Source organism: Danio aesculapii, chromosome 10 (assembly GCF_903798145.1).
Source record: "Danio aesculapii chromosome 10, fDanAes4.1, whole genome shotgun sequence".
Taxonomy (NCBI): domain Eukaryota; kingdom Metazoa; phylum Chordata; class Actinopteri; order Cypriniformes; family Danionidae; genus Danio; species Danio aesculapii.
Window position 1 is genome coordinate 33,490,172 of NC_079444.1, and position 24,772 is coordinate 33,514,943.

Consider the following 24,772-nt stretch of genomic DNA (forward strand, 5'->3'; position numbering starts at 1 on the left):
TTAAGGTCTGATTTCATTATAAATCAGCGATCTTCACTGCCTGTTAGATATACGATATAAAGTGGGTCTCAGACCGGACAAGAAGCACTGCATTAAGTTCCATTCTCCTCTGCCATGTCTTTAAATATGACAGTTTATTTTACTCCAGTATTTTCAATGGAGTTTCTGAACTCGCCTGCTGATTCTGACGGTGCTACACAGTTTTTCATCTCATTTTAAACTTGAACAACTAAATGAATGATTAAGTCTATTTAACTGAATGTATTTTAATTACATTACAACATTAACATTGATGCTGTAAAAGGACCCTCAAATTGACAATAGTCACATTAAGCTTTCACTGGAAGTTTATCATTGGCTGAAAAACACAAGCTGTGCATATAGCCTGTAGTCCTTTTTTCCTGGACAAATTGCCTGTTTGCACAGTGTGTTTTTTAAATATACCAGTAAATTCGTTCCTAAATTCAATCAGTGTGTACTAATAATAATAATAATAATAATAATAATTAATTTTATTTATAAATGGTGCCTTTCTGGACACCCAAGGTCGCCGAACAACAAGCATCAACAGACATACCAAAACAATTAAGAAAAAAATACAACAATGCCATACAAAATGTTAAATACATGAGAGGAGTTGAAGTACTAACACATCAAAGTATAAAATAACATGGTAAAGGAGAGTCATAGAAAAGCCTTCTTAAAAAGATGGGTCTTAAGATGAGATTTAAACTGTGAAACTGCTGCTTAGGTCCAGGGGAAGCGAGTTCCATAGCCAAGGAGCCATAGAGCTAAAAGATCTGGCTCCCATTGTGCTTAATCGAGTGCGAGGTGGCACCAGGGAGAAAGAGTTGGCTGATCTAAGAGTGCGAGAAGGGGTATAAATATAGAGAAGTTCAGCGAGACATTGAGGAGCAATATTGTGAAGTACCTTGAAGGTGAGAAGTAATATTTTAAAGTCAATATGATACTTTACCGGAAGCCAGTGAAGCTGATAGAGAAGTGGTGGGACATCGTAAGATGGACTCCTAGAAATGACATGAACTGCATGTCTCTGAACCAGTTGGAGTTTATTAAGAAGTTTAGAAGGAAGCCAAGTAAGAAGTGCATTACAGTAGTCAAGACGTGAAGTAACTAATGCATGGATGAGAATTGCTGTATTACTGGTTGTAAGAGAAGAACAAAGACGAGTAATATTAAGCAGGTTGAGATATGCAGTACGTTTAATATTATTGACATGGCTTTCAAACAAGAGTTTACTATTCAAAATGACACCCAAACTCCTGACCTGTAGAGAGGGACGAATTGTGCTGTTATCAATATATTGTAAAATTATCAGATTTATCCAAGTAGTAGGTAAAAATGTTGGAAACACAAGACTTAAAGGTGAAGTAGGTGATTGTTTAAACAGTTGGTTGTATTTATATATATATTTTAACATGCCGTGTAAGAAAAGTTTGTCCAATCAAAATGTTCAGTCCGAACATTATGATAGGTTGGCCTGCCTGCCTGTAAGAAAGTGTAATTGCATATCTCTATGCACCCTATTTGCACAGAAAAGATTACATTATCGGTAGGGACACGGACACAGTTCAGACTGTGAATGGCAGGCAAACATTAACAACCTAACTTTTGTTTATAAGTTTGGTACTTTAATTATTAACTGCACTAAATAGTTTTTCTGGTGATGTAGGGATGTACTATTGTCTAGTGTGTGTTAAATGTTGATTTATTCATTTATTTTTTCTCTTTTCAGGGTGGGACGTGGGCCTTCAGTGCTAATTTTAGCATTTTCCAAGATCTCCAGTTGCACTTTTAATTTGACTTGTCCCTCCCATTCATAGGAAAGAAAGAAAGTAAACATCTGGGTGAGGCAGTTAAGTGGAAAGTGTTTTTTACGGTAATCAAGGTGAGGTAAATTCTTATTTAACACAGCGTATTGTTCAAAGCCGGTATTTTCGGTATTTACACTGGTAAAAAAAAGAAAGTATTGAGATTCCTTTGTACATACAGTAGATATGATCATTTTAACTTCCATGGAGTGCATTGATTGATGTGGAATTCTATTCAGTGTAATTGCTGTAATGCAGAACAACCGCAGAGCTGTCAGTGATTCGATGTAAGGGCAAGATCAACTCGTAAAGGTTAGCCATTCTGGATAAATCAGTTGTTTGTTTAGAACCAGTCTGGTTCAAATTTATTTCTGCATCCATGTTAGCCTTCCTGTTTTTGCTGTATTAATTCTCAGAGTCAGTCAATCTAGTGGTTAGTTGGTACAAATATTTCAATTCTAGATTTAATCAACAGTACTTGTTGAAACACAAACCTTAATTTCAACTTGACCCCATTTTTCTTAAAAAACAAAACAAAAGAAAAGAGCAAAATTCTGAATAAGGCACTTGTCCAATTTTATTTTATTTTTTTGGGAGTAATCAGTATAATGTGATAATACGGTCAATTTAGGTAAGTTGAATTCAGCAGAGTATTCTTCAAAAGCCGTTGAAGCAGTGTACAGGGGTCAGAGAAGTTAGAAAGTACTTAAGTAATCTTTAAAGTATGATTTTTACTGATTTTTACTTTTTATTGATTTTTACATAAAGTATTGACGTTCACATGGATTTCCATTCGATTTAACTACTTTCACTTTTCTGTAGGGGAAAGATCAAGTTATAAAGCAAAATCCATTCAGGTTAGGGCAGGATCATTATTTAAAGCTAAACCATTCTGGATAAATCAGTTGTTTGTTTAAAACCAGTCCTTTGGTTTAAATGTAGTTCGGCGTCCTGGTTAGCCTTCCTGTTTTTGCTGTATTAATTCTCTGAATCAGTCAGTCTAGTAGTTAGCTGGTAAAATATCTCAATTCTAGAGTAAATCAACAGTACTTACTGGAACACAAACATTAATTTCCACTTTACCCTATTTTTTCTTTTTTTAAAAGAGATCAAAATTCTAAATAACGTCCAATTTTGTGGTAATCAGCATAATGTGAGAATAAGATCAATATAGGTAAGATGAACTCAGAACAATGTTCTTCAAAAGCCATTGAAGCAGTGGTCAGAAAAGTTAGAAAATACTTAAGTAATCTTTGAAGTATGATTGATTTTTACATGAAGTAGATATTATAAATATTGACGTTCACATGGATTTCCATTCGATTTAATTACTGAGCCACAGAAATCACTTTTCTGTAGGGGAAAGATCAAGTTATAAAGCAAAATCCATTCAGGTTAGGGCAGGATCAACATTTAAAGCTAAACCATTAAATCAGTTGTTTGCTTAAAACCAGTCGTTTGGCTTAAATTTATTTTGGCATCCATGTTAGCCTTCCTGTTTTTGCTGTATTAATTCTCGGAGTCAGTCAATCTAGTGGTTAGTAGGTAAAAAATAATTCAGTTCTTGATTTAATCAACAGTGCTTGTTGAAACATGAATGTTGATTTCTACTTGACCCTATTTTTCTTTTAAAAAGAAAGCAAGAAATGAGCAAGATTCTGAATGAGAAACTTTCCACTGTCTAATTTTTTTGTGGTAGTCAGCATTATGTGAAAATATGGTCAATTAAGGTAAACTGAACTCAGGACCGTGTTCTACAAAAAAGTTAGAAAATACTTCTTGAAAGTAATCTTTAAAGTGTGATTGATTTTTACATAAAGTAGATATGAAAACTATTGATGTTCACATGGATTTCTATTCGATTTAATTACTGAGCCACAGAACTTTCACTTTTCTGTAGGGGCAAGATCAAGTTATAAAACTAAACCATCGGATGTTGTTTGAAATCAGTCACTTGGTTTAAATGGAGTTCTCTGGTACAGTAATTACATTCAATGGAATTCCAGACTTGTGAGAAAGTTAGTACGCCCTATTACATTCCATGGTTTTTCGTATCAGGACGTCAACATTTATATGGTCCTATGCAGGTTTTACAACTGGCAAATTAAAACCTGAGAGGAACAACAATATTGTGTGTGGAAAATCCATAAGTGACAAACTTAGAATAGACTTACTGTTAATATATGAATTAAAAGGGTAGATAGTTCCTAAGAAAATGTTTAGCGGTTCTATTGTAGATCCGCAGGTGTGCTTGGCATTGTTGTCCTGTTGGATGACCCAATTTGAGTTAAGCTTTAGCTGTGAGATGGATGGCCTCACATTTGACTTTATGATGGATGGTCAACTCAATGACTGTGAGGTGTTCAGGTCTTGTGGCTATAAACCGAACACAAATTAATCAGTCCTGCACCAGCATGCTCAACTTTTGTCTGGAGGTGTCTTTGCCGATATGCTCTTTTGTCTTTCACCAAATGGAACATTGTGCATCATGACTAGGCCCACACGGAATCTGAGCACGGAGAATTCCGCAGATTTTTAGCCCATCATTAATTCAGTTTTTTTACTTGTGTAAATGTGTGTAAATATATATATTTATTTATTTTTTTAATTACTCACAGTGATATTATTTACTAATATGAAAATCTCAATGTACAATGCAGTTTGTACAGTAATATTTTCTGTCTTTTAGTAGAGATATTATATGAGAGACCTGCTTTGTTTACCAAATAAAGTGAATCTAATTGGATTTGCGTTTTAAACATTAAATAAAAGTTAAAAAGGTATTACTTTTTATTTAATATATTAAGGTTTTGGCTATGATACTCCCTAAACATCTCCATTTTGGTCTTGTCTGTTCAAAGGAAATTGTTCTAAAGTCTTGTGGTTTTTTTCTGATCTAAATTTGCAGACCTAAACCATCCTGACATGTTTTTTTTTAGAGAGAAAAGAGGTTTCTTTAACAATTCTGAATCCAGACATCCCACACTTGCCATGTCTTATTCTTATTGCACTGTCATGTATTTTATAAATCAACATGCATTTAAGGAGATGGTCTACTCGCACCTGATGTTCAGTAAATAGTCGGATTAAACCATAATATTTCTAGAACGATGTCTTTTGAACAGACAACACCTCACACCAATAGTGAAGTATGCTGGTGGAGGGCTGATGATATTGGGCGGGTTCTGTAGCCTCAGAACCAGGATTGAATCCACCATCAATCAGTCAAATGTGAGGCTGTTCATCTGACAGCTAAATCTTGCTCAAAATTGCGTCATCCAACAGGACAATGATCCCAAGCACACCTGCAAATCTTCAACAGAACGTCAGAAAAAATAGAGAGCTCAACATGAGTACAACATTAATATTTTCCATAGGAAGCTTAACAATATTACATTTGTGCATATACATTAGATTAGACAGTACTGAAGCCAAATCTGGAGCTTATCTAAAAAAAATAACTTGCGAAAATGGTCCAAAATTAGTACTGGCTTTGGCACAACAATAATCTGCCTTTAATTCAGATTTACCTTAGTTAAGTATTATGTATAATGTTGATTAGTCTGAATCATTTTCTGTGATAGTGTTTCACTGTAACCCGCAACTCTGAGGGTTGCTTTCATATTTACAGCTGATTAAGCTTTTGTTTGAATTGGTGTTAGTGAGGCCAGCAGGGAGCGCTCAACCTGTGGTCTGTGTGAGTCCTGATGCCCCAGTATAGTGACGGACACACTATACTGTCAGTGGGCGCCATCTTTCAGGTGAGATATTAAACCGAGGTCCTGGCTCTCTGTGGTCATTAAAAATCCCAGTAACCCCAGTGTCCTGGCCAAATTCCCTCCATGGACCCTTACCCATTATGGCCTCCCAATCATCCCCATCCACTGAATTGGCTCTATCACTAGGTACGTTTCCATCCACCTATTTTTATTTTGGATATGCACATAAAATTCGGTTGATGGAAGCGGCAAGCAGCGCAAAGATTTTGAAAATGCGCAACAAAAACATGTGCATAACTGAGTAGGATAAACTTTTTATTCGATAAGAAAAGATGCGCATAAACTACTATGGAAACACTTTTACCTAACAAATTCCAGTATGTGCATTAAAAAAGGTCATGTGATTTTGTTATAAGAGATCGAGATGATCATAATGTGTGAATGGACAAACGAGCAGGCTGAGCCTACTGTAAAACATCTGAAATGTTGTTTTGGTCATTCTATAATCCCTTCACCATTTCATTATTAGTGTTATTATATTATTAATTACCTCCAGAACTGTCAAAGCATGTGTGCTCTGCGTCTCACACCTTCAAGCGTTCATTGCGCATCTACATCGTCTTCTGAGGCGCAAGTCATTTATTAAATAAAGAAAAGATTCATGCAGCTTCCATTTCCAAGTCCGATGATTTATTTGCACGACTTTTATGCAATAATCCAGTTTTGCGCATAAAGTTAATTTGCATTTTTGGATGGAAACATAGCTACTGTCTCTCCACTCCACCAATAGCTGGTGTTTGGTGAGCGCACTAGTGCTGTCCTGTGGCTGCGTCGCATCATTCAAGTGGATGCTGCACACTGGTGGTGGTGTGGAGAGACCCCCTCTCATGAGTGTAAAGCGCTTTGGGTGTACGGCCATACACAATAAATGCGCTATATAAATACACATTACATTGTTGAAACCAGAATTGAAATATTTTTACCTAGTAGCAAGCACTGATTAACTGACTTAGCGATATAATTCAGTGCAAACAGGAATACTAAGATATAGAACTGTCAGTACTTCTTCGTAAGGCCAGGATCCGGTTATAAAGGTAAACTGTTAAATCAGATGTTTGTCTAAAATTAGTAATTTCATTTAAATGTACTTCCACATTTCTGTACTTAAAACATTTGCTGTTTGTTCAGGCTTATTTAAAATAAGCTGAATCAACACATTTATTTAGTTTTTTTTGAGGGGGGGGGGCAACTTATATTCAATCTACTTAAATTTGTAAAAATAAAAAAAGGTAACCTTATTCCTTTATGTTGTGCCAACACAAATTAATTGTGTGGACCCAGCATTTTTTTACAGTGTAGATCTTACAGCTAATACATCCCTAGCTCAAGTTGTTGTTGTCACATTAGATGATTTGGTAAGCCATGGATTTTTTATTATTCCTTGTTTTTCACCACTTGAGCGGTTAAGGATTTTCAATCAGTGTCATCCTTTGTAAACAAAGAGTTTTGCTTTAATATACTTTGGAGACTGTTGTGTCCTTCAGCTTTTATCAGATTAACCACACAGACTTATCTGGGATAGAGTGTGTGTGTGTGTGTTTGTGTCTGTGGGTCATCCCCCCTTCTGCGTCTCCTATACGGGGGCACGGGAGGGTGTATAATATGAGTGTTTGTGGATGTGAGGGTGCAGCTGACTGGATTATCTTTCAGCTGTCACTCATTTAATGGCCATTGCAGAGTTCTCATGGGAAAAGCGTACAGTGTTTCACTAAGTCACCTGCTTCTGTGACAAATCGTTTAGTTACCATCATAAACGCTTTTATTTTAAGCCTCTTTATGCATTGGACGTCCAGCGTTCTTCAGCCTCCGGTGTCTAGACTGAAGCGCTGCACAGGAAGTTGGCAAGAGGAGAAAAGGGCCTCCCTAACTGAGCCTGGTTTCTCTCTAGGTTTTTTCCTTCACTTTCGTCAATTGGTGAAGTTGGTTCCTCGCCACTGGCTTGCTTGGTTTGGGACTTGTGTAGCTGCGCATCGATTGATTTGCTCTTCAGTGTTTGGACTTTCAGCAATAAAAATTAAACCACACTGAACTGAACTTCAACTCTGAAAACTGGACAGAAACAGTTTTAATTTACTAGAACTTCTATGTTACACTGCTTTGACACAATCTACACTGTAAAAGCGCTATAGAAATAATGATGAACTGAATTGAATCAACCAAACAAAAAACAAAACTCAAAATCAGCATTTAGGTTTGTGCATTTTATTTGCGTGTCAAAAAAGTAATACATGCCGCGATAAAATAGAAAATCCCACCCACAAATAATAAACTTTCGATATAAATATTTAAAATCTTTTTTTACAGTTTAAAAATCTCCTTGATCTTGGCAAAAAAAGCAAATCAGTACAAAACGTACAAAAAGACCTTCAAATTCATCTTCACCGTAACAAAAGTACAAAGACTTGTCACCAAAAAACTGACAGCACGTTTTTTTTTAAAACTCCTAGTGTGCATGCAAAAGTGTAATCGAGATCAGAAAAATGTTTTTCACAGCTCATAGTCTTCTGTGCATGTGAAGACTGTGAAAGAGGTCTGCTTTGTGAGTCTAACGTGAAGAGACAGAATGATGAACCATCATTAAACATATGGAATGAAAGACACTTGTGTTCTATGTACAGAATCTCTTTCGAACGATGGAGAGAAAACACAGGTCACCCATCAAATATATACACACTATTGCACAATTCACAATTCACCCAACATGATGCGATGAATCTTAAACACTAAGAGTTCAAATAATACCGAAAATCTTCCATCGCAGCTTAAAGGCCGAATGCAAGATGTTTAAGGCTATACAAAATGCCAGCAATCCCCCTAGAGAGAAAAAACACGAGGAATGTCGTCGTCTTTCCGCAAAACACTCACACTTTCACTACAGGTGTAAAAGTGAGGCTTTTGGAAAAGTAATCAGCATTGCTGACCTGAGTGCCATTACAATTTGAGGTTGAATAAAGTAAGCACGCTATAATAAATGCACGCTATCAAAACAACTCCTCCAATCGTTCAATAACAGTCTCAGTTGTAGTACATTATGTGAACAGCAAAGTACATACATTATTGTGGGCAGTGACAGCTTTGTTTCCCAGAAGAATTGTGCGTTAAAGGCTCAGCTACGACATGGCCATTGCACTAGAAGCGTGTTGAACATGCTGCGGCATGTGGACTCAACTTTCAGTGTCTGCTGTCCTGGGGCTATGTTACCTAAAGATCTAGCTTTACACAGTGTTCAGAGCCTGTATGTTCTGTATGTAACTCCTTGAGGGCTTTGTCTACGTGTGGGAACCCTGTGAATGTGATCCTGGACCACAAAACCAGTTTCGTGTTGTAAAGGAATATTTTTAGCAATAGCCAAAAATACATTGTACAGGTCAAAATGATTCTTTCGTGCCAAAAATCAACCAGATATTTGTTAAAATTCATGTTCCATGAAGACATTTTGTAAGCTTCTTACTGTAAATGATTTAGTAATGTGCAATGCCAAGGACCTGATTCCAGATTTTCAAATAGTTGTATTTCAGTCAAATATTGTCATATTGTAACAAATCATACACCAATGTAAAGCTTATCCCATTTTCAATAATTGTATACATCTCAGTTTTAAAAATGACTGTTTTTGTGGTCCATGGTCACATATGTACAAACTGTGAGCATTATTTGTGAGATAACATGATACTGCATACATCTGACTTTGTATGATCTAAAAGTTCTCATCCTCAACTCCGGGTTTTAAAATCCCCCGGGAAGAAGCTCTTCATTCTCAACCCAGACTCTGGTTTGAACGGGAAGTTCTGCATCCGCAAAGGAAACCTTGCCCTCAAAATCTGCTTAAAGTCTTTTGGACTGAGCTTATTGCTTCTGATTGGAGGAATCTCTGGTTCTTCGCTTCCCCTGCTGCTGGGCGGGCTACCGTTCGAGTCTGAGGAGCTTAGAGAGTCTGAACTGGGAGCATTTTTCCTGGGCTGAGGTCTGACAACGAGAACAGGTGGGCTAGGGATTGTAGCTTTCTTCAAGTAGGAGCTCTCAGGTTGGAAAGCAGACACATGTTTTGGTGGAGAGAGCGCTCCATTGGTCAGCTTGTACCATGGTGATGGAGGAGAGTCTTTGCTCGGTTCCTTGCTCTCGGACGTCCAGGAATGAGAGCCGAGGGAGGAAGGTGGACGAGCGGGAATTTTCTCCGCTTTTGGGTGATTTTTGGCGCTGCATTGTTGTGGTGGTTGAGTCTCGGGTGTAGGAAGGATTGGCTCTGGGGTTGGGTGTAGGCGGTGGATCTTCAGGTACTCTAGGGAGGACGAGGTGATACAACCGCCATTTCCTGAGTAAGCATCTTTAAATCCTCCTTTTACGGCTTTCAGAAGACCTGCGATCGAGAGGAGAAGAGTTTCATGCAGAGCAGTTCCAGCTTTATTTGTACAAGTAGTTCCTAAAATGTGTATTCAGCATATCTGCCAACACTTCTGTTTTTCCCGGTAGTCTCCCTTTTTTCAGACCCATCTCCCGCTACCCTCCCGTTTTATTATTTCTCCCGGAAAACTCCCGTAAACAACCCCATGTCACCAACTTTGGTATAGTATTTGATTGCAGTGGCTGCCCAAAACCCGCTCCATAGTACAGTGACTAACATCACAGTTACCCAGTTCTCAAGTGTGTTATTCAGACACCTCACCCCGAAAGCCCCCCTCGATCCTCAGCTTTTTGGTACAGTCTAACACCCTCGGGTTGCCAACTTTGGTATAGTATTCGATCGCAACGATCAGCCAAACCCACCCCATAGTACAGTGACCTACACCACAGTACAGTTACCCGGTTCTCAAGTGTGTTATTCAGACACCTCACCCCTGAACAACCCCCCCCTGCCCCTCCGGTCTCCAAGATTTTTAAAGACAAATGTTGGCAGGTATGATTTTGAGGTTATCTTTCTAGTCTGGAAAATGGATCCTTTTCACATTTCCAGGTTTCTAGTAGCGGAAGTCATCATAGTTGGGTAAACTTAGAGCGGAATCAATGGGAGAGTACAACAAACAGTTTTCAAGATCCTATTTGCTGAAATAATACAAGACAAAAAGAAGCCAAATTTCAATCAACTATACAGGTCTGCGTTCCACAGGATATTCATCTGAGGTTCTGAAAATGCAAACCAGCAAGGTTTTCTATACACTTGACTTATGAAGTCATCTTTAATCTTAAGACTTGGATGATCTTTCTATGTGATAACAACCTGAACATCCCTGAAGGCTTTATGTTCACCTCAGTTTGATTTACTGTCAAACCATTTGCCAAACATAAAGGTTGGAATTATGCCTCAGGTGACAGAGCTTATTAAACGTGCCTTCAACAGAGAGATATATTAAAGAAGGTTTTATTTGTACCATTGAATACATTCCAATTGTCCTGATTCTGTCAGTTAATTATTGTCACGTTTGCCTAAGTCACGCATGAATCATGTGCCAGATAACAATTGAACCACAAGGTTGGTTCACACATGTATATATTTTAGCTTTAGGTGCTCACCAGTTTTCTGTTTCTTCTTTATGGGGTCTTTACCCGAAGCCAGATAGACGGGTGTCTCTTTAGGGGGAATCGTGACCGTATCAATGTGTTTCCTCCACTGGGTTTGAAAGATCTCAGGCTTATTCTCTCTATTATCCAAGTTTTGCAGCTGTTTGTCCTGCAAGAAATAGAGAATGTTACACTCTCAAGAACACTGTATGAATGATAATTATGAAGATTGGTTCCTCATCCCTACCTTGTACTCGTTTGAGAGTCTGTTCATCTTGTTGTTGAGGAGGAAGTACACTGCTAGTGTGCTGGAAGCTTTGTTGGTGAGCAATGCATTCAGTACAGCACTGTGTGAGTAGCCCATTTTCTCAGTCATGTGGCGCAAAACAGACTGGTTGATTTCCGTAATGTGAATCCTGAGAATTATATGCAGATACTTTTAGTTGACTGGAACATAAAAAGTGAACTAAGTGTGAGACTATCAGATGACTTACCTATTAAAGAAAGGAGCTCCAGTGTGAGGGTTGCCCAACTGAATCCACGGGTGGGTCAACACTTGATGGATGTTGGGTCTCAATTCAGGGTTAGGCTCTAGAAGTATTTCCAGCAAATCTTTAGCATCTGTGAACATAGACAGGAAATGGTACGTTCTTGGTCAGTCACTAGGTTTATCAGATTAATTAGAGCAGACGCATCATGTTGATGATTCAGACTTTTCAATGATTGAGGGCACAGTCTTACGTACTCGAGATGCTCAATATCTGTTATATAATGAGGCTAATCTTATTTGAACTGCATCATCTTGTTGTATCATATCCCATCACAGATTTAGTAGTGAATGAATCACCTGTTATTGAGAATTTTCAGGTAAATATACGCAAATGGAAAAGTCCACAGAATGTCATTAGCTGACTAACTTACTTCTCCGTAAGAGTATTTTATCTGGGATTCTGCTTGCACCATAGGTGAAATACAATGGTAAGACGATTGCTAAATTACATACTATGGAAATTCCCTTTGATGGAAAGCTGACATGGAGTTGTGAAATCAATGCAAAGCGCATCCTATAATTTCTTCTTCTGACTAAAACCGGATTTTCCTGTTGAAATAATAAGCAGCCATTTGTCTGGCATATTTGCGGTAAACATGGTGTTTATGACCTGATGGTTCCACACTTAATGTTTTGAGAGTTTGACTGTGTTGGCATGTGGGCTTGTTTTACATAGCTGGCATTTGGCTCGGAAACCTGGATCTTAGATCTCCTGCGATGAGATTTAAAACACCAGTGGGCTAAATACCCTCCCTATTGTTTTATTTTAGCATTCAAAAGCATTACTAAACCAGGAGACTGACACAAAGACTGCATTCATGTTCAACTTTTGGAGCATGATGTCCATTAGGATGTAATTAGTAGGAGCACATGATCTTATTTTAAGCATGTAATAGTTGCTCGTTACTGTTTGAATGTGACCTTTGGGATCTTCAAGATCTTTAAAATATCAAAAGATTGAGTTTTGCCAATACCTGAGCTGATATTTGAAGGAAGGGGGTTCATTTCCTTGTCCACCATCTTCTGATACAAAGCATTCAGGCTAAATGGCTCCACTGTAAATGGCAGCGTACCAGTCAGCATAGCGTACATGTTCACCCCTCTGCAATAAAATGCATACATAGAGTTAAACTCAGAAATACACAGCCAATGCAAACTTCGAAGACGGTGTGTTTTTAAAACTCACATTGACCAAACATCAACTTTGGGGCCGTATTTTTTTCTTGAAAGAAGCTCAGGGGCGGCGTATGCTGGACTGCCACACTGTGTGCTGAAGGGATCCGAGTATCCCAGAATTCCCGCAGAGTTACTTAGGCCAAAATCTGTAAACAGAAAGAATTGTGCGTAAGATAACAGTTATGTGTACTGGCTCAAGGAGGGATAGACCTTCCTACTGGAGGAGGAGGGAGGGTGTAAAGGGTTTATTGCTGCCCAACACTAACCCTGTCTGTCACACACATCTGCTAAATAAAAGCTATGCCTATTTGCCAGGCCTCTCGCAGTAAGGTGAGAGGCCGTTTGGTTTTAATGAGATCCTGATTACTCAATCGGTCTACACTGCGTTCTAAAGATGAACATTTCCATGTCACTTCTCTTTAGGTCATTAGGACTGTTGGGAACATTTTTAAAAAACATAATATAAATACATACCGATCAGTTTTAGGTTGTCATGGTCATCAAGGAGGAGATTTTCAATCTTCAAGTCTCTGTTAAAGTAGAGCAATATTGCATTTAATCATACAATTTTCACTGTACTCAAAGATATTGTACTTTAAAATAGAAAGTTGTATCTTAAATACACTATGGAGTATCTACACATTGTTTCTTAGTTTTCAGATTTAATGTTTGAGCTTGCGAACGTCTAATTTAAAACTCACCTGTGAACAACTCCTGCCCTGTGCAGGTGCTCCACCGCCATCACTAGCTGCCGGACATATTTGTTGACTTCTCTTTCTTCCAACCTTTTGTTCTCGTAAATGTAGTTCATGAGATTTCCTCCAGGACAGAGCTCCGTGACGAGGTAGTATCTGTTGTCCGTCTCCATTATGTCCAGCAGTTGGGCGATGTGTGGGTGCCGGATCATCTGCTGAATATTTCCTTCACGCCGCAGGTTCTTTAAGACATATGAATCCTTTCTGGCCTTCTTCTTGTCAATTATTTTCACCGCCACCTGTGGGGAGGAAATAAAAAGGACATTTTGTCAACAGGAGTGCTTAATGCTTTCCTAATAAATCGAGCAGCCGGGAACAGGTGAGGGGAGCCAGACAAAGTCAGACAGAACACTTATTTCACATTTGCCTTTCTCCTCACGTCTCTAGGGTTGAATGTTTGACCCTGAGATGCTATTGAGGATTCAATGGGGGACGGATAAGGACAAATGACCGCTGTGTAGCCCTCCAAATGCCTCCAGTTGAAGGAGCAATCTCCAAATGGTTTGTTAATGCCACCCATTTGTCACCAACATGTCGTAAACCACTAATGCTGAATAAACGTTGGGTCAAACAGAACTCTATGCCGTAAAAAAAAAACGCTCAGGGACATTCAAGGTAATATGCCATATATATCTAAAACTAAGTGAATGATCTCATTTCATTTACTCTTTCAATTTAGATGAGAGGGGAGGGTCTTTGCTCTCTATCAAACAAGATTTATTTGTCCTGGGTTTGAAGTCCCCATGTCTGCTTTAACAATAGCCACCCTTTTAAAAAAACCCAAGCATGTTCTAGGGGTGACCTGCCGTGACACCATTGATCATGAGGCACAAAAAAACAGAGTGTTTAGCAGAACTGTCATTCTCATACATGGCCAATTGAGCAGATAATTGGATCAATTACTCCAACGAAGGTCCAAGTAAAATGAGGTATTGTGGAAAACGGGGCTGAACCCCCTTCCAAAACAATCCCCTAAATTGCTAACGCAATATTACTGGATCTCCACCGCCAGCATTGTTGAAGAGGCTTATTGGTGGTCGATGGTTAAAGGGGGGTGATGGGGGGACCCCCCAGAGCTTCAGACTAACATGTTGTTTTTCTCTCCGGCAGACAAAGGCGGCGAGGGGCGAAAGTGGGTTAGATATGCTCACAACATACATGAGGAAAGCATGTGCTGTCGCCCACCGTCCGCCAGCCCCGCCCCACCCTGTCTGTTTTTCTAGGTGATGTCAGAGAACGAGAGCGAGGCGAGAGGAGCACGAGGCAGCCTGGCTTCTCTTTGTGATTGCTAGCGTTTGCATCATCATTCGGGACAGACCTCTTCTCCTTTCCACAGCAACAGTGAAAGTGGGCAAGAGGGCTGAACAAATCCCTGATATGCTAAGAAGGTATTTCAGGTCATGCTATTGGAAGAGCAAACTATTTGTTTTAAATCTGCAAACAGAGCTGCACCCAGTAGAACTATACAAAGGCAGACAGCAGCTAGTTATGAGGAAAATCACACCCTAGTCCATAGATACACAATCCACAAACAGTAATTCATTGCTATACATTTTCAACTTGCACTAGGAACCAGACATTATTTGTAAATCAGTAAAGCATGTTTCTCTGTTCATTCTAAAAGGCTGCATGATTTCTGTGGAGTAATCTAAGGTTAACACAGACACCTGAATGCAAACAGGATTGCCTCTGTCACCTAATTTAATCTTCAAGATTGGGAACATGAGACTAGGGAAAAACATCTCAATATGCGACCTGATGATCAGGGCATGATGGTTCTGGCATTCTTCCCCCAAATACCACTGATATAAACTGAAATCTATGTAGTTTTTAGGTAAAATGAAGCATCTAACTACATATTAACATTAAATCTGTATTGTAAGACATGCATACATACATGCCCCGAATAGCTAATCAATTACAGCAGAACACTTCTACTGAATACTATAGACATTGACTGTCTTCAAATGATTAGAGTTTGACAAGTACTGTTTTCATATTTAAATAGCTTGAGAATATATGATCAGACATATCAGTTAATGAACTGTAATAAATATGTCATGTCATGCATGGATCAATAGAATAGAATAGAATAGATTGCCTTTTATTGTCACTGTACATGTATACAATGTACAATATGTGCGATTAGATTAAGTGCATCTCACTACTCAGTGCAAACATGTGTATATATATCCTTTCAAAACAACAGTGTGGAACAATTTTCATAATCAGACCATGATACAGGCTAGATAAAGAAACAGCAGGTCTTTATTTTGTCTAGTTTACATTAAATATGTTTTACTTCTGTTTTGACACACAATAAAATCAACTAAATATAATCAGGAAACACTATTAAAGGGATAGTTCAACCAAAAATTAAACAAAATACCAGTTGCTCAGCCTCAAGTGGTTCCAAGCCTTTATGAGTTTCTTTATAATAAGATATTTTGAAGAAAGCTGAAAACCTGTAACAATCGACTTCCAGGTTACAGGTTTCCATCTTTCTTCAAAATATCTTCTTTCGTGTTCAACAGAAGGAAGAAAGTCAAACGGGTTTAAAACAAGTGAGTAAATAATGACAAAATTGTCATTTTAAGGTGAACTATCCTGTTTTGTCTAGTTTACATTTGATATAATGTTTTACCTCTGTTTTCAACGTGCTTAGAGAATGATACACAATTAAATCAACTAAATATAATCAGGAAACACTATTAAAGCAATAGTTCAACCCAAAATAAAACAAAAATACCATTTACTCAGCCTCAAGTGGTTCCAAGCATTTTCTTTCTTCTGTTGAACACCAAAGATATTTTGAAGAGAGCTGAAAACCAATTGACTTCCATTTGTAAAAAAAATAAATACTATGGAAGTCAATGGTTACAGGTTTCCATCTTTCTTCAAAATATCTTCTCTCGTGTTCACAAGAAGGATGAAAGTCAAACGGGTTTATAACAAGTGAGTAAATAATGACAAAATTGTCATTTTAGGGTGAACTTTCAGTTTAATATGCCAAATGTATTGTCGTGCACAACATGTCAGGAGCGTTAAACGTTTCTAACAGTGTGGCATCTTCTCACCTTCTCGCCGGTGATGATATGAAGCCCCTCTCGCACTATGGCGAAAGACCCTTCTCCCAGCTTCCTCCCGATCAGATAGTGGGAAACTTTCTTCTTGAAGTAAAAGTTTTTGTCAGCGTCAGGAGGAAGAATTTTGAGCACATCAGCACGTCTCAAGATTTCTTTATCTTCAGTAATCATCCTTCCGCCGTCCATCCCCGTGTCCGTTTCAGCGTCTATCATCCTCGCGCCTGTTGAGCCAAACCTGTTGTGCTATAAATCTGCTGTTACTGCTTACTAAGAAGATCTCTGTGAGAAATGGACATCTGAATCCCTGGCCCTAATACTAAACGCTTAGTGCCACCTGTTCGCCTCAGTCAGCTGGCAGTCAATGCAGAACTATAAGATTGTAATAGTTTTACGTAACTATTGCATTCGTCATGGGATAATTAATAAATCCACTCTGACCTAATCTGAATGTAAGAATCAAAACGTCTTATTCAATATACACGACCGCTGGTTTTTAAGATAAAGCTACCAGTACCTCTCTGTATCGAAATAAGTGAGTGTCTGACAGGCAAGTCGTGCACATTTGTTGTTTTAAGTTATTTCCCGGCACGGGGTGGGGGCGTTTCTTATTTGCTAGAAAATCCCTTCTCAGTCACCGGGTTAAAATCTAATCCAATCAGAAGCCGCGTCGGATGTAGAAGCTCCGCCCATCAGCGAGTTGTAAAAGTGACCACGCCTATTACCCATGCTTACCTAGACAACAAAGAGCATGTTGCTGAGGGGTCAGGATAACCGTGATTCCTGATATCTATCCGCTTTCCCCGGTGATGGTATACGTAGACCGCGTTGGCTGACCTATTGGTCACGACTAAATTAACTATTGATTATTCATTCAAATGAGACCGACATGCGAATGCAAACAAACACGTTTAATTCATTGATGTCATGCGTATATTGTAGTAGAGCATTGATTTTATTTTTAAAATCTATTTATCTAAGTATTTGCGAATTAATTCGGACAAATCAGCTATAAATGCAGGTATATTATTATAAAACATATGTTTTTTTTTTATTATATCTACATGCTTTCACGCTATGTTCCTTTTCGTTTCCCCGTTAATGGTATGTTTTCTCATAAGTATTAGTATTACTAATATTTGTAGCCTATTTCAAATGCAGGCTGTCATAAATTCTTCAAATCTATCACAATATGAGTTTAATGTAATTTAAATTGTTGACAGTCCATAAATCTAATTACTATCTTACGTATCCTTATTGTTTTCTGTATTGCCAATAGTCTTAGCCATGCAATGAAAGAGGAACAAATATCTCAAGTGTACATGAAGACACAGTTAAATATAATCCATAAAAATATCGTGATGCCACTTATGTGAGCTAATTATTTCAAATAATTAAATTAAATTATAAATTGTATGAGTTATATTTGTATCTTGACACACATCGTGTTTTTTGTGTGTGAAATTCCGGGGTTTTCATTCAGTAATTAAAGTATGATCTATCATCAATGACTATCCTGAAATGATTAATAGACCTTCACAACAATGGAAGGTCGGACTGTTTTTTAATAAGACTCTTGCGTCATCATCACACTACGGCTAGCCGGCGGCTTGTTTACGTTACCATGCGGTCGTGAGACGGGCGATGTACAGAGAAAAATGAGGGTAAAGTAGGTATACTGCGCCCTCTATTGGGAGTTTTATACTACGTATATGACTCATTCTGGAATTTTGTGTGCGTTTCAGATATTTCTCATTCATTTTCCTTGAACTAGAATGGCAAACCACTTGTGTAATTTACTTAAGTCACTAAATGAATTGACAGTAACAGTGTTGACATGTTCCACCATTTTGTGGTATAGCTCAACATGCTAACCTCAAACCAGATACCACATGGCATATAAAAACTGAATTTTATATTTTATTTTATATATTTATCATTGTTATTTTCAAAGTAAATTATTTCACTGATATATCTTATTAACCCAGTTGACAAATAATTAATTTACTTTTGGTGTATCCCAAATATTTTGTATAAATTAACGAATAAAGCACAATGACATGTCTTTTTTTTATTGTATTAACAACAGGCAAATACAACAGATAGAAATATAGTACAACAAACAATATAGATATTACTTTTTTGCAACAAGAGACATGACAAATGTGAAGAAATATGTTAAAGAATTAAAGAATAATGCAGAATATTAAATAAAGCACATGTTTTTATAAGTTTTAACTGCTTACTTATTATGAGAGTCTGTAATGATTTTCATGTACAGATCCAATTCTTGTTAAAAAAAACTGAAAATTTGGTTTACATTGAGTATATTTACATTTATGTTAAAAGATTCCAATAAATGATATGAGGTTTATACAAAAAGTTGAATTAAGGATTTTTTTCATTTAATGTAAAACACCAAAAATAATATGCAGCTTAAAGAAAAATCACCACAAACCTTTTGGACAATTAGAGAATTCTAAACACATTCCAAAATCGTGTGGTGAGAAATTGTGCTTACACACAATGACATGCTTCAGTGCCTTCCAGAATTTTCTGCCAGAGAAAGTGCAGTCAATTGTAGCAAGTCATAGATTGTTGTTCATTTTATTAATGGCGTAACAGACAGACACAACATTTATTTATTTTTTACATCAATTAAATTACATACAGTTGAAGTCAGAATTATTATCCCCCTTTGAATTTCTTTTTCGTTTTTAAATATTTCCCAAATGATGTTGAACAGAGCAAGGAAATTTTCAGAGTGTGTCTAATAATATTTTTTTCTTCTGGAGAAAGTCTTATTTGTTTTATTTCAGCTAGAATAAAAGCAGTTTTTAATTTTTTAAAAACCATTTTAAGGTCAAAATTATTAGCCCCTTTAAGCTTTATATTTTTTGATAGTCTACAGAACAAACCATCGTTATACAATAACTTGCCTAATTATCCTAACCTGCCTAGATAATCTAATTAACTTAGTTAAGCCTTTAAATGTCACTTTAAGCTGTATAGAAGTGTCTTGAAAAATATCTAGTGAAATATTATTTACTGTCATCATGGATAAAATAAATCAGTTATTAGAAATGAGTTATTAAAACCATTATGTTTAGAAATGTGTTGAAAAAATGTTCTCTCCATTAAACTAATAATTTTGTGCTAATAACTCTGACTACAAAGTAAATGTTTAATGCAAATACTTTTGAATTTAACTTAGTAAGCAAATAAATTTTAACTTAATTATTTTTGATAGGAAACTACAAGTGAGACAGTCAAAAATAGGTATATTGGGAGTCATTTCACCAAATACACATACACGCATTCTTTTTTAGACCTAACATGATATAATTTGTGTTATTCAAAACTGTTTAATTTTTTAAGAGATGCCAAATGTCTGTCATTTGTTCTCCAACATCATATTACTTGCTCAAAGAGGCACATAATGTTTTTCAATTATTGTGTTAGTCTTTTGTATGCCACGAGACCTCTGTTTTGGATGCATTATGCATGAGGCGTTACAATGAAATGTCAATAAATTGTAAGGTCCTGGACATCTCATTGTCTGACTTAATTGAATAAATGTTTACCCAGTTCAAACCGGTTCAAACGATCAATGGCATAAACGTGAGCAAAACCCTTGAGTTTAACCCTCATAGGAAATGTGGCGAACTTTGAATGTTCAAATCAATTCATTTTTATTTCTATAGCACTTTTACAATAGATTATATGTCAAAGCTGCTTTACATAGAAGTTCTAGTAAATTGAAATACTGTAAATTGAAATGCCAAACATGTAAAGCATAGGGTTATTTCTAATGAAGTATCTGGTGCAAAACAGGAGGAGTGTGTCCTACAGATGGTTTGTCAAGTTCACTCACCTGCATGGAGCACACTCATGCATCATGCTGTTATGTGGTGCACTGTGTGCTTTATTAAAAAGATATGTCTTTAATCTAGTTTTGAATTGAAAGAGTTTGTCTGAGCCTCTGGCATTATCAGGAAGGTTATTTCAGAGTTTAGGGGCCATAAATGAGAAGGCCCGACCTCCTTTAGGGGATTTTGCTATCCAGGGTACTACCAGAAGCCCTGAGTTTTGAGATCTTAAAGAACGGGTTTGAGTGTAGCAAGACAGAAGGTTGGTTAGATAAACAAAATGTCAAAATACACAGTTAATATGAATGAGGAAGGTAAGCTTTAACATCAAATATATTATGTATATCTTTCACCCACTTCTAGATGGAACAGAAACAACTCGGGGATAAATAGGGTCCTAGAAACGCATTCAAGCCTGTCCCCTTGTGCAGGAGCATATTGATAAAGCAGACGTAATGGTGTTATGCCACCACTGACCACCAGGTGGCGCGCCGTATCAGATGTATTTCTGGAATGTGACGAATTCACATGTGCTCCATGTTTCTGCATCTGGCGTGATACTGACAGACTGAGCCCCAGAAAGACATGTCTAGATACACTGCTGGACACAATGTCATATATTTCTGCTGCTCTCTGCTCTCCTTTGGTGAGTCGGCGACATACATATTCTCAATATTACTAAAACAACGCTGGCGTGTTAGCCAAACGAGAGCATCTCTGTTGATGACTGTAAACACACACCGATAACACGAAATTGTATCAATAATGTTATGAATAATGGTTTAATTTCATATCTCCAGTTTAATTAATTAAAATAGAACAAATATGACGTACTCCTCAAGCCTTTTGTTATTTTGCAAATGCTCACAGCTAAACCTTATTTTCCCCCTTACAGTGCCTTCTTGCAATGCTTTAAACGACGATAGCTGTGAAGTAAGGAAAACAACTCTTTGTATTTCTGCACACAATGCATAACATAATTCCATTTAGTTAGATTTATAATTATTGTGTGTATTTATATATTAGATTTGGGACAGTCCTCGTCTTAAATACGCCATAACGAGGTACTTTAGGAACTGTTGCCTTCTTTCCTTTGTCATAATCTTTAAATATATCTTGAGAAGCGCCCAGTGTTATTCATAAATAAAAACCAGAATAAAATGAGCTCCTAGCCTAATTAATATTTGTAGTCCAGTGTTATTTTATTATGTACAATCAAATCTTAAATGCTTTCTGGAGCATTTGTGCCAAGAATGATTCATTCCCACAAATGTAATCAACAATTTTAGTCAATTCTGGCCATTTTAAATGAATTTGCTTCCTCGTTTTAATTTAATTACAGATAGGGAACAGCAAACTTTTAAAGGGCACCTTTTACTTCTTTTTCAAGATTTAAGATAAGTCTTTTGTGTCTCCAGAGTTTGTCTGTAAAGTTTCAGGTCAAAACGCCCATCAGATTATTTATGATAGCTTTCAGAATATTAGAATTTTCTGCTCTGAACACAATGTAGCTAGTTCTCCCTGCCCACCGCTCCCATGGTGAGAAATACTCCAGTAAGAGCTTTCCCAGTAGTTATTTGATGTATTTGTTGTGGAGTTAATTCAAGCCTTTCTGCAGCTATGGGTCACACACAATGTCGTTACAACGTTCACATTCGCACACACACAGCGTGCGTGTTTAACTATGCACTGTTTTTGCACAGCAAACGTGACAGGATACACTTTAATATCCACTGCTGTATGGATGTCCATTATGTTAAAATACAAAATAAACCTGTGTGAATTGTGGAGTGGGCAAAATAAAAAAAATTTAAACTTTAATTGGTAGAACTGTCCAAGATATGAACAAATACAAGTGATGCATCAAAGTTTTATTTAAAAAAAAAACTTGAATGGTCATAAAAATCTTTATAATCATTAAAATTCATTCATTCATTCATTTTCTTTTCGGCCTAGTCCCTTTATTAATCTGGGGTCGCCACAGCGGAATGAACCGCCAACTTATCCAGCGTATGTTTTATGCAGCGGATGCACTTCTAGCTGCAACCCATCTCTGTGAAAAACACCCATACACACTTGCATTCACAAACATACACTACGGACAATTTAGCCTACCCAATTCACCTGTACCGCATGTCTTAAGACTGTGGGGGAAACCGGAGCACCCGGAGGAAACCCACGCGAACACAGGGAGAACAAGCAAACTCCACACAGAAACGCCAACTGACCCAGCCGAGGTTTGAACCAGCGACCTTCTTGCTGTGAGGCGACAGCACTACCTACTGCGCCACTGTGTCGCCATAAACATTCAAGTAATTAATAAAAATAATAGGTTTAAAAATCTTCAATGATATTAATGATATGACCTAGTTCCGGAAAACTTACTACTTTCCTGTTTATCTGTTTGACTTTACAGTGGGTTTCTTTTGATCACCCCATTTCGTTCTAAAGAATATCTTGATGGAGAACGCGTCAAGTATAAAAGCCTCGTCTGTTTCGTGAGGTGCGTGATGCAGCGTAAGGCGAAAGTATAAATCAACCTTGGTTCAAATCAACCTTGGTGCATCTAACCTATCTTTTAGTCCTGTTCAATCCTGTTCAATTTGAATACATTTATTTTACCACTCATTTAGTGATTTTGCAGTTTCTCTTTATGTGTTTGTGTGCTTTTGATATTTTGATATAGGTCTTAAGTTTAATACTTAATGGTCTTAAAAAGGTCTTAAAAAGTCTTAAATGTGAAATTATGATATCTGCAAAAACCCTGTAAAATAAAGACGGTAAAATCGCTGTAATTCATTCAAACATGCACTGTTTTAAAAACGGTTTAAACTTGTAAAACTCATTCTTGATCACATTTGATGATGATTGATGATCACAGAGAGCTGAACAGATCTTTGAATCCCAGTTGCTTTCCACACGTCCTGTCGTGTTCATATGATTATAAGCGTTACTACAAAGCCATGTTATTATGCGGCTGTCAATCAATTCGGTGGGCGGGAAAACCACACTGCGCCACATTGCGGTCGGCCTCAAAATGGCAGGGATTTGGGTCCTATTTTAACATCAGGCAATTTAAAAAAGAGACTTATTGTGTTTCTATCACTCCAATAGGACTGTGGACACACTATACCTACACACAGTTCTGTCTAAGCAGCTTCCAAACAATGATAGGTGCCCTTTAAAACATTTAGTAAAACGCAAATGGATTATTATAACGTGAATACATTTTTTTTGTAAAATGAGGAAATTAATAATATTAGATAATGGGAATGAATGTCAATTTGTGGCCGTATTATATACCTATTTCCCTCCTCATTTGCAGTATATATAATAGGGTCATAATGGGGTTTCATACCTTTTTACATCCTCAGTCAGTACGAGCAGATTCTGAAGTTAGAAATTGGAGCAAGTTCACCTAAATTTTGCATGTGTGATTCTTAAACAATTGCTATAAAAAACTTCTACATTTTCACTTGTAGTAAGGCCTTATGGGTGAAAATTACAGATGCAGTGGTAAATAAAGGGCTGTTCACACCAAAAACATCAACTACAAAGATATAAATGTACTTCTAAAAATATTCAGAAAATAATTCATAATAAAAATAATTATAGTATACAAATATACTGATAATGAAATTAAGAAAAAATATTTCTGGAATCAGTTTAATAAGGTCTTTCCCTCAGGTGTACAATTCACTGCCAATAATTCAAGCTGAGAGCAATGATTTAAAATGATAGACAACCAAACTGCAATAGATCATTATTGTTTATTGTTGTCTATGCTAATACAGACTCTTTAATAAATATTGTTCCTGGTGTGAATGAGCCTTTAAATGAAATGCTTATCAGTAAGGTATGTGTAGGTGTTATTATGAGGATTCCTGAGCTTCACTTCTTGGCTCAAACTCAAGGCCACCTTGTCCAGCAGAGCAGAGCAAACTCATATATTATAGCCACAGCTTTGGCAGACGTCTGATTTAGAGCCCATATTAAACGCACCCGCATTTAATGCACTTAAGTCATCTTGTATATAGCTGACAATAATTCACGTTGAACATGTTAAAAGGAAATTCGCATTAACTGTTTAACCTTTAAATGCTTATTCTGTCCTCTCTGATAAACAAGGACACTGTCCACTTTCTATTTTAGGCAGATGACATTATTAACCTTTTTTCTTTTCCAAAAAGCGAGTGCTAAGTGTCATTTTAAAACAAACTGTACATATTTAA

The 24,772-nt window shown here is 37.1% G+C and overlaps 2 protein-coding genes across 2 annotated transcripts in view; one reads left to right on the top strand and one right to left on the bottom strand.

Moving 5' to 3' along the window:
* Window positions 1–7,791: 7,791 nt before the first annotated feature.
* Window positions 7,792–17,223, bottom strand: hunk (hormonally up-regulated Neu-associated kinase). The gene is made up of 9 exons (XM_056466624.1): window positions 16,666–17,223; window positions 13,535–13,827; window positions 13,308–13,363; window positions 12,844–12,979; window positions 12,632–12,759; window positions 11,602–11,728; window positions 11,355–11,523; window positions 11,120–11,276; window positions 7,792–9,968 (listed from the first exon to the last, which is right to left on the bottom strand). Exons 1-9 carry the CDS (start codon window positions 16,885–16,887, stop codon window positions 9,325–9,327), a joined length of 1,932 nt encoding a protein of 643 aa, XP_056322599.1. The 5' UTR covers window positions 16,888–17,223; the 3' UTR covers window positions 7,792–9,324.
* A 3,840-nt stretch (window positions 17,224–21,063) lies between these two features.
* b3glctb (beta 3-glucosyltransferase b) overlaps window positions 21,064–24,772 on the top strand; it is a 65,894-nt gene continuing 62,185 nt past the window's right edge. The window contains exons 1-2 of the mRNA XM_056466625.1: window positions 21,064–21,186; window positions 21,436–21,473. Of these exons, the coding sequence (XP_056322600.1) occupies window positions 21,126–21,186; window positions 21,436–21,473 (99 nt within the window). The 5' untranslated portion in view covers window positions 21,064–21,125. The remainder of the gene's footprint in view (window positions 21,187–21,435; window positions 21,474–24,772) is intronic.